The sequence below is a fragment of the Thunnus albacares genome, chromosome 11 (genome assembly GCF_914725855.1).
Source record: "Thunnus albacares chromosome 11, fThuAlb1.1, whole genome shotgun sequence".
Lineage (NCBI taxonomy): Eukaryota > Metazoa > Chordata > Actinopteri > Scombriformes > Scombridae > Thunnus > Thunnus albacares.
In genome coordinates, this window is record NC_058116.1 from 11,932,842 (window position 1) to 11,945,363 (window position 12,522).

At 39.1% G+C, this 12,522-nt stretch overlaps 1 protein-coding gene across 2 annotated transcripts; it reads left to right on the top strand.

The window, feature by feature from the left end:
- Positions 1 to 2,462: 2,462 nt before the first annotated feature.
- ildr1b (immunoglobulin-like domain containing receptor 1b) lies at positions 2,463 to 10,688 on the top strand. 2 transcript variants are annotated; one of them, XM_044366860.1, is made up of 8 exons: positions 2,463 to 2,787; positions 4,566 to 4,736; positions 5,360 to 5,509; positions 5,923 to 6,042; positions 6,159 to 6,305; positions 7,622 to 7,747; positions 8,805 to 9,700; positions 10,492 to 10,688. In XM_044366860.1, exons 1-8 carry the CDS (start codon positions 2,739 to 2,741, stop codon positions 10,528 to 10,530), a joined length of 1,698 nt encoding a protein of 565 aa, XP_044222795.1. In that variant the 5' UTR covers positions 2,463 to 2,738; the 3' UTR covers positions 10,531 to 10,688. The 2 variants fall into 2 exon arrangements, with proteins under 2 accessions (XP_044222795.1, XP_044222796.1); XM_044366861.1 differs by having other exon boundaries at positions 10,497 to 10,688.
- Positions 10,689 to 12,522: the final 1,834 nt, after the last annotated feature.

Consider the following 12,522-nt stretch of genomic DNA (forward strand, 5'->3'; position numbering starts at 1 on the left):
TATATTTACATTAACTTATTTTGACAAGATTGATTTTGATATAAAATATCAATTGTCTGTTATATAATCTCATCTCTGAGTGGTTATTGTGTCTGATAATGGTTGTGATAATGTATATGTAACTTGGACAGAGTCTGCCTGTATTTTTATCATTGCTTATCAAAAATACACAACTAAATCAACACTACAGCTTTACTCACAACCTTCATTTACAGAAACACACAATCAGCACACTTTACCATGTAAATCATGTGTATGACTTTAAATTATGCATAAAATACATTAAGCTGTGAATGGGCTAAATGGTACAACATAATCTCACAACATATGAATTGTGAGCAATTAAATGTTACTACCGTTTATTTAGAGCAAAATGAGACTAAATGAACATTTGATAGCGCTCTACAACACAGCCTGCACATCACAGTGTACCTGTTTTGTGTTCCCTGGGTACCAAAACACAGTCAAAAAGACAGAAAATGAATGGTACTGTGTGTTCTTCGAAACTACTAACAACAAAATACCAGGAAGGAATTTACAAACTGGCACGTCTTTGAGTTCAGAGTGGAGCCAGACACAGATGTGATGGCAAAGCTTTTCATCCATGCAGCATTTTTCACAGGATTTCAAGCACACTTGTGTAAGCTGAGAGCAGCACTTGAGTTCAGCTCACGCGGGCTTGTTTTGTGTCAACTGTAAAACTCGCCAGGGTCTATGTCCTCGATAAGGGATGTAAACATCCACACAAAGAGCTCCGACACTCGTTCAACATGACTCACCCAGAGAGTGAACTTTAAACTCGGGCGTTTTGCCACCAACGGACAAATGAAAACCATCATGCCAGTGGAGGCGACCTGCTTCTCTTTTTTTGTTTGATTTACAATCAGATTATCTGAGCTTCTGTTCTTTTAATATAACTGATTTTTCTGTCACGTTGCTGAGGACAAACAAGCCCTATAACTGATGAACATTCATATAAAGAGTGTATTAATCTGGTATGTAAATAGCATTTGATTACACTCATCAGGAGCAGTGGACTCAAGGAAACACAGCAGAGAACAGAATATTTACTGATATATTAATGACTAATCTGCTAGTTAAGCTCCCAGTTTCTCTCATGTTGTAGTTTGGACCATTAAAACTATGAAAGAGACTAACTGAAACAATGAGAGCGTGGAGCCATGAAATTGTCTGGAGGGAAAAATAAAATGATAGATTGTGCTCTCACAAATAATTCACTCAAATTACTAATTTGTAATATATGTAATTGTGCCACCAGATTACCAGGTTGATTCTCTCAAAGTTAGTTGTTTAGCCAACCTCATCAACACTGACTGTGGATCGTGAAATACAGTCTTTACCTTTTTTATCTTGGGATCCAAAATTTGAATTTTGTGTGTGCAGGGGCCTAGTTCATAAATGCGCAAAAAACACAATAATATCTATATTAGTCAACTATTAATAAAAGTAAGTGTTTGGTAGTCAGATCAACAGTACTACCTCCTACCATAGATCCATTTTTTGGGGGGACAGCAGGGAGATAACCTCCTTAGGGGGAGATAGCAGGTCACAAGTATATGCTACATAAAGTATATGCTACATAAAAGCTGGGAACATGAAGATTAATTTGAGCTCAGCACTGTGTGTCATTTTTTTCTAGTAATAAATCTGTAATAAACACTGTTTTGGTTAGGCACCTATTCAAAATGTGAAGAATGTGTAAGGGCTTAGAACATTATGATAACATTACGATAGAAGTATATGATGGTCATTCCCATGCTCAATTGTGTCTCATAAGTTGTTGCAGCAATTTTGGGGTTGATACCATTTGTTATACAGGTTTGGGGCAAAATTTAACCATTTTTGACCACTTGAGAAATTATAAAAATGGTCAAAAATCCCTCCAAAATACCACATTAAACCTCAACACCCTGTACTACTACTGTGATTTGGTTTCAAAAACTTTTGACATTTGGAGATATCTTGTGGGTATCCATAGAACCCATTTTCATTCAGATATCTTAAGGTGAGAGGTCAAAGGACCCTTTTGAGAATGGCCATGGCAGTTTTTCCCTCGCCAAAATTGAGCATAACTTTGGAGCGTTAGCAACAGGTTAGCATGACAAGGTTGGTATCAATGGATTCCTGGTTTCATTTGATACTAGTATCTTCACTGTAGCTTTAAATCTGACGTCCGGGCAATGGAGGAGGTTAATGACTGATAAGATATACAGGATATGGATGCAAAATACATTTGTGGTTCAAAATTTGATATAGGGACTATTTATAAAGGAATACTTGAACCGGGTCAAGAATAACCCGCTTTATGCTGCGAAGGGTCCGAATATGAACAGTATGTGAGGGTTAAGTAGCTATTTTTTCAGGTTGTTGCTGTCGTCGGGACTGTGTGCTCCTCCTGCTCCTCCTGCTGCACCTGTCGGGGGGGCGGGCTCAGTGATGTCACCTGAAGCTGGGCAAAGGGGAGGTGGTGATGATCCGCCTCCATCATAGTCCGACTGCTTTGGGGGAAGTTGTCCGTCGACTCGTCTGTAAACACTCGTCTTTCACCACAGATAATACACATGGCCAGAAAAACGTGTCGTCTTCAGTGAAAACGTGGGAGTACTATGCAGAGCAGCGCCTACATGACGCTTTTCTACAGATGTTCAGGATTTTCAGTGGATTTTAAATCGTCGTCAGGACAGTGAAGCTTCCGCGGAAGGATACAGAGCAACGAGATGGGAAAAATGATACTGATGGCGCTTCTGCTGGTTTACCTGCCGACAGGTGAGGCTTTAAAGTCCACATAGTAAACACACCTTTTGCCTGAAGTTCATACTTAATCCAGGTATAATCTGTTTTATCAGTTTATTGTAGAGTGAAGCCACTTGATCAAACAATCGAAACTGGGAAGTTGACAAGTTAATTATCGACAGGTGCAAACAAGACAAGGCCGTCTGTTGTCACGTGACTTTACCACAACTACTATTTTTTTTGGCCTGTTCTCTAAAATGATAACATCCATCAGCTCACGCTGACTACGGTAGTCAACATTTCTTCACAATGATGTATCAGCTGTACTCAAGGATTTGTACTCAAAGCTACACACAACAGTACATCACATTATTATTATTATTATTATTATTATTATTATTATTATTATTATTATTATTATTATGGTAAATCTGCTGTTGATCTGAAATGATAAGTCAATTATTCTAGTTGATTAGAAAATGAATCAACAATTGAATACACTTTAAAGTCATTTATCAAGATTTATCAAGCAAAAACATCAAACATCATCTGGTGTCAGCTTCTCGAGTGTGATGATTTGCTCACTTTCTCTGTTAATGAGAATAATCAATAGTTGCGTGTCTATTCAGTATTTTGCCGATTAATCTATTAATCCTTTAGTCTATAAATTGCTTGAAAACTGTGAAAAATGCTCATTATAATTTTCTAAAGCCCAAAGTGATCCGTTTAAATTGCTTGTGTTGTCTGGCCAAACAGCCAAACCCCAAAATATTTCTGTTAACTATCACATGAAACACAGAAAAACAGCAAATCTCCACAGTTAAGAAGCTGGAAGCAGAGAATTTTGAGCATTAAATGTTTAATTGATTATGAAAAGTTATTTTTCTGTTGTTCAAATAATCTATTAATTGACTATTTGCTTCAGCTCTGTTTCTATGTGTAGTAAACATTTTGTTGACAATGATGTACAAGGACAGATTCTTATGTACTTTATTTTATCTGAGTAGGACTGTGACTAATGGTTCCTTTGTATTATTGATTAATCAACTGAATGTTGATTTTTGATGAAAAACAGAAAGTCTTCAAGTTTGAGGGGCTGGAATCAGCACAAATTTCATGAAAAGTGTCTTAAAGTAAACTTAAAATGGTCGCAGATGAAATTTCTGTTGATTGAGAAATAGTTTCAGATCAACATCTTAAAATTTCTGTGAAAACAGCAAAAGCAAATTTAAGCTGTCAAAGAAGGTTAGATTTGGTGTCAGATTTTTACACGTCTGTGTTGTTGGTCCAAATGGTTCGTAATGGTCGTAGTTTTTAATTTAGCTCAGATTGTCTGTGTTTTCTTACCTACATCCTTGAGTGTCCATTGTTGATGATGTGATTTATGTGATTTGGCTGTCAAAATGTTTCATTGTGATTAACAAAGTATTCTATTTTTCTATTTGGAGACATTAATCAACTGAAGAAAAACTACCAACACGTCACAATTTTGGACGACTATTTCAAAGAGAGAGATTTTGACCTTAGATCCTAACTGATACTTTTCTCAGTTATAAGAGGTCACCTGTCATTAGCTTATTGTCCTAAACTCTACACCTGATCATGATTGACAGCTGTTATTGCTTCTAATGTTATAGTAAAATATGTGCACAGGTAACGACTTCTGGAGTAAACTGTTAACCAGTCTGGTCAGATTCTTATCAATCCAGCATTCAGGAGCAAAGCCTTGACACAAACACACAAGAGGTTTTCTTTGTAAGTTACACATGTTAACTTCCATCTCATCTCATTCTCCGTCCTCCCTATTTCAGAGCTGCTCTCCATCCAGGTGAACGTTCCAGAGACTGAGAGGTTTACGACTCTGTTTGCCTCTGTGATTCTGCGCTGCGACTACTCCACTTCAGCGAACCCTCAGGATGTCCTGGTCACCTGGAGATACAAATCCTTCTGTAAAGACCCAGTGCTTGATTACTACTCCACAGGTGAGACTGCAGGTGGAGGGAGACCACAGCATATAGTTAAAAAAAAACATAGCAGTGTACATAAAAAATGGTAGTTTACATAGACAGTGATCTTTATCACAATAGTCGTACTGTTTGGAGAACTGAAGATTAGTTTCGTTTCTATGACTACCAGTGTTGGTTTGATCCTTTTATATCATCATGGACATGAATTACCAAAACAGCAAATATTCTGGTTATTTGCTTCTATATGGGTGTTTGGCAGTTTTAAATGAAATGGTAAACTTGAAGGTTTGAACTTTAATGACAAAACATTTTCAATGGTGGGAAAGTTGCCACGGACACCCGGTTCGTAATACTCATAATACTGCAAATGCAAGAGCTTTTATCAGTGGGCCATAGGCTCAATCACCATTGTGTTACCTCATTCAGCAATAAATAGTGACTTAAAAGACATTTATTAAAATGAAAATCTTCAAAATTATAAATTAAAGTTAATCAGCTGGTTGTTGCAGTTACACACCTGAAGGATTGAGTCAAAATGCCACAGATGTGATGGAGGTTTGAGCTTTGAGGAAAATGCTAATCTTCCGATCTTGGAAACAATTAGCATCTTTCATCCTTGTGTCGCTCTGTTTCTGAAGCCTATCAGGCCGCTCTGCAGCTGGGTCAGGACCCGTCCAATGACTGCCCAGACCGCCAGCGCACAGTTCGCACAGTGGTGCAGAAGAGAGGCCTTAATGAGCCCATACTGGGAGCAGACTACAGAGAACGCAAAATTACCATTCAAAACAGTAAGTGTGAACCCATCATAATAACAAGGTTGCTATAAACTGTCAATAGAGTCTCTCTTTCTCCACTGAATTGTGATCTAAGAAGATTTTAGGACACCAAACAAGTTGCATAAATCTGCATAAAAATAAGGAAAAATTTGTATAAGTATGTTTTTTTTTTAATTCAGAGTTTTTATTGTAGTGAACATATGTTAACATAGAAATATTTGCCAATCAGTGCACTATTTTGCCTAATTAATGGTCTTGTCAGCAGAACTGGAGAAGCTAAATTGAGTATATATTGTTCAGGAAAAAAGCAACTAAAACAAGATTTTGTGGCTTTTTTTGAATATCTTTTTCTTTTCATAACATTTTATTTGGATTTTGCTAGTTCAGAAGATATATGTTGACATTATTGTTTTATGTGTCAACAGAGGCTGACCTGGTCATCAGTGAGGTGATGTGGTGGGATAATGGTGTGTACTTCTGCAATATTGATGCACCTGGTGACACGACAGGGGACCCGGATCGTGAAGTTAAACTCATTGTGTACCGTAAGTTACACTCAAAAGTCACATGGAGCTTAAATATCATTTCTGGGGATAATGTGTTTGTGAACTAAGAAAGAGATTGAATTATCAGTAATTTTGTGACCTCTGACCTGTTCCAGACTGGCTGACCGTCCTGTTAATCATCATCGGTGCCCTCCTGCTCATCATGCTCTTCTGCATATGTTGCTGTCAGTGCTGCCCGCAGAAGTGCTGCTGCTACGTCCGCTGCCCGTGTTGTCCACAGACATGCTGCTGCCCGGAAAAAGGTACAGCACATGCTTTTTTTTTGGGTTTTTTTGGTTTTTTTCCACAGCTGGTTATGAGGCAAATTGGCATGAGCAAGTCAGGAGCCAGAAAGTTCAGTACTCCTTCAGTGTGAAACCATCAAACTACATCACACTTTACAGTGCTTGAGCAAAGTTTTTCTCTTGCGATCTGTGATCTCTTCTTCACATATTTAAAATCTTTATACCACACTGGGATCATTTTAGTGTAAGTTAACATGAGGTCAGGGTCTGCTATTGGCACTGGCACCTGAGTGGATGTAACTGAGAGTGGAAGTCATGAATTTTATAATGACATTCATAAAGAAAGTGTATTTACTGTGATCAGTCCACATAATCGGGACAGTATCAGCCTTCTTTTATAATATTAACACAGTAAATAATAATCTAAATTATTGTATACAACACTCCATTTTTAACAGAGGTGTGCTGTTTTGCCATTACATCTGGAAATCGGACACTGTTATGTTGGTATTGATGAGCAAAATGCCTTTATCAGTATGTGACTTAAACCTGCTTTTTCCTGAAAAAAGCTGCCTGCTGCAGACGAAAACAACACTATTAGAGCAGTGAGATTGAACCAAAACAGTATAGTTGCAACCGGAAAGCTGAACAATGAGCTGAAATTGGCTATAAAGTATTTTGTTTATATATAATGTATTAATATAAACTATTTATTTTTTATTTTGGTATTTTGTCTTATGTTGCCTTATTATTTCATGACTTGTGAAAGATGTTATTTAACACATGAACACTAAATGTGTTGTGTGTATATATAGGTGTCTAATCTGTAATGTGTAGAAAGAAACTTCCTTTTTGTTTTGTTTCATAACGTGTAATAAGCAGCAATGGTTTGTGTTTCTTGAATGTCAGCTGTCAGAAGTCTTTATCTACATGTGGTATCTTTGTGTGTCACGTAATCTCATATCAGATGGTCCATTTCAATGATATGACAGAAAATTTTAAAAATTCAAGTACAGTATTGTAAGTTTAACATGTGTCTTATTGATTAAAGCAGAACCCTATACAATGTGGATCATGTTTCATGTTTGCACTTTGCAAGCATCAGTAAATTCAGTTTTAGATCATTATCTGCTGCTTTTGAAATTACGAGAAACTGTCAAGTGGTGCAGGATCTGATAAGCATAGAAGCGTAAACACAAAGTGCATCATAGACAAAATGGTTTCTGATATAGAATCTGTACTCATGCAAACCCATAAACCAAAATCTACTCCGTCATCACCGATATCAGAGTTGAGTCACACACATCATGACCTTTAACCGTCTCTCTTCTCAGCTGTGATGCAGCACCGGATGATGCGACAGGCTCAGAAGGCTATGGCTCCTTGGATGAACGGCCAACCTATTTATGCTCCCATTAGCTCCAATGCCTCCTCTCAGGGCGTTCCCATACTGTATTCAGGTGAGTGACACAAAAGCACAAAGGACTTATTTTAATGCTTTATTGAATACTTTGTTGCTCCATTCTTGCCTAGACCCAAGATCGTGTGTTTGGTTTGGTTTCAGAAGTGGGAAGACACAATGAAAAAAAAAAACAGAGACTATGAATGCTATTTCCAGCATTTATATATTACATTTATATCAATCCAGCAAATAACACACTATAACTCTGGTTATCATGCTTTTGATGGTAGACCAACAATACAAATCCATGTAAATTGCTGTATTAGGCTTTTAATGAACTAAACCCACTTTCTGATAGATGTTATATTTGAATCTTTACTACAGAAAGAACAGTGTCCTTTCATGACTTGTCTTTGATTGATGTTCAGTTCTTGCAAGTTCTTTTATGAGAATATTAACTATAAATTAAAATATTGATGAAAAAGATGTTTTTTGTTTACCCAAAAACATGCAAAAGAGATGACAGTAGGCTTGTGTAGTGTCTGCAGATCTTTGTGTCAGATGGCATTCAGGCTCTGAGGTTTAGGGCAGCCTGTATGTAGCCTGAGAGGTGAAAACCAAGTCTAAAAGTTCACAAAGAACTCACTGTTGCTTTTTAAGTTGGTGATGGTAATAATATAAATATAAATAAATAAACATCTCAAATGAGTTGATCAACATTTCTAACCACACTAAAATAAATGCTTGACTTTTGTCCAGGCTAAAACTATTGGATGGATTGCCATGAAATGTTGTACAGACATCATTGGTCCCCAGAGGATGACTCCTAATGACTTTAGTGATCCTCCAACTTTTCATCCAGTGACACTGTGAGGTCAACGTTTGTGGTTTTGAGCGAAATGGCTCAAAACCTTTTGATAGATTTCCATTGACATTCATGTCCCCTTCAGGATGAATTGTAATAACTTTGGTGACCGTTTTCATCTAGCGCTACCATCTGGTCAAAAATTCTGGAAATTATACACCCTTGTTTAGACTGATCAATATGTAATTAAGATTATTCATGTCTCCCCACTTTCTGTTTTTAACTGAGCTCACTGTCACTTTGGTTTCAGGCTCGTACTCGGACCACCCTGTCAAACAGAACTTTGCCATGGCTCCCATGCAGCTGTCACCCATGGCCCTGCAGCAGCAGCCCCCTCCTCCTCCTCCTCACCATTACCACATGAACGGCAGTGTGCATAGCAGTGTTCAAGGCACCAACCAGGTGTTGGACTACCTGGAGAACCAGGTGAGGGGGCTGGATGCAGGACCACCTCCAATGGCTTCACATGTTGTCCAAAATATGCCGCCATTACAGTCTCATCTTCAGCCCCAGCAGGCTCCTCCCGCAGTTCCCTACAGTCCCGGGCCTCCGAGTATGTTGTCAGCCCTGGATGACATGGGAGTGAGAGGGATCGAGAGAAGGGTGATCACCCTTCCTCCTATCATCCAGCGCGGACCCAGCTTTTCCTCACACAGGGGGCCTGGAGGTGGAGAGGGAGTCAGGGGTGTCCCCAGAATGTCTAGCCAGTCCAGTGGGAGCACAATCCCCTCGGAAAGGGGCGTCCACAGAGACAGTCGTAGATACAGAGACGTCTCTCCTCCCAGGCGGGGGATCTTGCGTGATTACAGCGACGACTCCGACTGGGATAACAGGCGAGGGAGAGCGCCACACAGGGGCTCGAGAAATGAGAGAGGAAGCTCAGCAGGGAGGAGAGGAGGTGGGTCCAGGCCACGAACCCACAGTCGTGATGACCTGATGGAGGAGCTGCACAGCAGAGCAGCACGGAGGGAGAGGAGCTACTCACCTCCTCAGCGTCGCAAAGGGTCCTGGAGCTCAGATGAAGAGGACAACAGGAGAAGAAAGGGAGGGAAAGGGAAGGATTGGCCAGAGAAGCCCCCTAGCTACAACTCCATTGAGATCCAGCCTGGACACGGTAACGGGCAAAGGAACTACAACCATCTTTATGTAAGAGCCACACACAAATATTGACACACACTCTGTATAAATAGTGTGCTGAGAATGATTCTCTTTGTGTCATTTTTCTATCTCCACTTAGTTTCCTTTTCTTTTTCTAGTTTCGACTTCTTTCTTTTGTCATTTGTTAGCCATGCTATCAGTGAGCGATGGCAATGTCAGTTGTTTGGTTGGTCGGTCCAACCACTTTGTTCCAGGCTGAATTATCTCTACAAATATTAGATGATTCCCATAACGTTTTGTACAGACATTCACGGTGCCCAGAGGATGAATCCTAAAGAGTTTGGTGATCCCCTGACTTTTCTTCTAGTGCCACCAACAGGTCAAACTTTTCACTTCATGTGAAATAATAATATAATATTGATGTGCAAAATTTAGACATTTACACCTGATTAATTGTAATAACTTTGTTGATCTCCTGACTTTTCCTCGAGCACCATCATCAGGTCAAATTTTGAAGTCCAACACTTTGGTCTATGACCAAACACCTGCTAAACTAATTACATTCCCATCATCTTCAGCTATACTTTATGTTTAGTGCTAATAAGCATGCTAAGATGCTAAACTAAGATGGTGAACATGCTAAACATTGTCATTATGAACATGTTAGCATTTAGCTCAAAGCACCACTGTGCCTAAATGCAGCTTCACAGACTACTAGCATGGCTGTAAATGAGTAGTCTTGTTAATTTCTTCATCTTTTTGGTCTCTCATTCTCCTTATGTGTGTTGAATCATCTCCTGCTTTAACTAAACCTTGCCTCTGTCTCTTTTCTCTCCTAGGATAGAAGTTCCCATAGCAGCACCAGCGTAGTCATCTGAAGCATTTCTTTCTTTTTGTTCTTTTCCTGAATGTTTCCACAACGGTGAAAATGAAGACAGACACAAGCTTAAAGGATGGGTTTGCAGTTTTTCAAGTGTTTTCCAAAACAATAGTCAGGTGCCCAAATGAACACTGAAATAGTTTTGTCTTGCTGTAATCATTCCTCCTGTTCAAATGGGGGACAAAATCCACAAGCCTCCTTCTCGGCAAAGATGTATTTAAAAGTTCTCATATAGGCTTCAGATAAACTTTTAAATGCATTTTTACTCAAAACGGGTGGATTTTGTCCTCCATCACTTCCATTGAAAGCGCAGTTGAAGGGATCTTTTAATGGTCAGTATGAACAGGGGGAATGATTACAGCAAGAAAAACATGTTTCAATGTTCATTTGGGCACCTGACTGCTGTTTTAAGACAGACTTGAAAAATTGTTAACCTGTCATTTTTATCTATTTGATCAGTGTGCAAGGATGTAGTTCTTATAAAGTTGTTGTTGTGACATTTGATAGTGAGTCCTGAAAATGTGTGTATGTAGTTTACTCTTGATGCACTGTATGTAATTGCTACAAAAATGCCTTTTTTTACATATGAAGAATCGTTATATTAAATGTTGTAATTTGTGTGTTTTTCTTACTGGTGATGGATAAATGTATTCTGCATTTGGTGTTTGTGAAGTAAATGTAAACATTTAACAGTTTAACCAAACAGATTGAACATGGTATTTGTGTTTGTGCAGAGAATACACAGTGTGTAATCCTGGATTTTTTTAAAGTCATTTCTTATTTTCGCATAATCACATATATTATTTAAAGTGGTTCTTTTTCTATCTTCATCCATAGTAACATTATTTGTAGGAAGGTGGATGGAGTTAGTGGACATCACTGACTCAGTCTGAAAACTTTGCATCAATGCCAAACAAATATTGATTTCGCAATAATGTTTTTTTTTTGTTTTGTTTTGTTTTTGCTTTTGTTATGAACAAAAATAGAGGTGTGCTGCCATCAAATGTGTACTGTATCTCTCTATATAAAGCAAGGAATCTGTCTGTCGGTATATATGTGGGTCTGTCCTGTCCTTGTCACGTGTCTCAAGAACCGTTCATCTGATCTACTTCATACCTAGCAGGTGGATTGCTGGGGAAATGAGGAAGTGCAATGTCGATGTGTGAAGATGTTTGGATGAGCGGTTCTTGAGAAATATATAAAAATACCTCATAAATGATGTTGATTTGTTTACAGACAGCCCCACATGGTGGTCAGAGGTGGGATAACATCCGTAGTGATGAGAACTACCATAGAGAATGAATTGAAAAACTTTAGAGAATTAAGCTCTGTGTGTTGGGTGTTGAGGGAGCATCGGTAAATTGTAGGGTCTCCCAATAGCCTGCATGTGAGGCGTTTAGGGGAGGAGCACAACTCTAGGTATTGAGAAATCATCCCATCCCGAAGAGGCATGTTTTGAATGGGCACTGCACTAGTAATGGTAATTTTGGTAGTCTCCAAACATCACAGCAAAACACCAATTTATTGATACGATAGATTTGGAATACATCTACCACCAGACAGCTCATAGACTGCAAGATCAAAAACGAGGCTCTAGGGATACAGGTCGAGGTGCTGAGAGCTCACCTCCTTTTCTGCAGAGCAACACATTGCCTACAAGGAGGAAAAAGTTAATGAGCTTTCCACCAGGCTGGAGGCAGAGACCAAAGAGAACAAGTTTCTGTGGAAAAAGGTGGAGCGCCTGACCAGTGAGATTCAGGGTGAGAAGGCCAGGAATCTGAAGCTCAGTGATCAGCTGCAGCAAGTAAGAGACACCCATGAGGAGCAACTTGCAACAGAGAGGAAGTCTCATGCTGAAAGGGTGAGCGAGGACGAGGAGATGCTCAATAAGCTGAGGGCTGAACAGGAGGCCCTCCGTCAAACCATGGAGCAGCAGTTGGAGAACATAAAAACAAGACTTGGGGAACAGACCTCCACCAGCCTTGAGCTT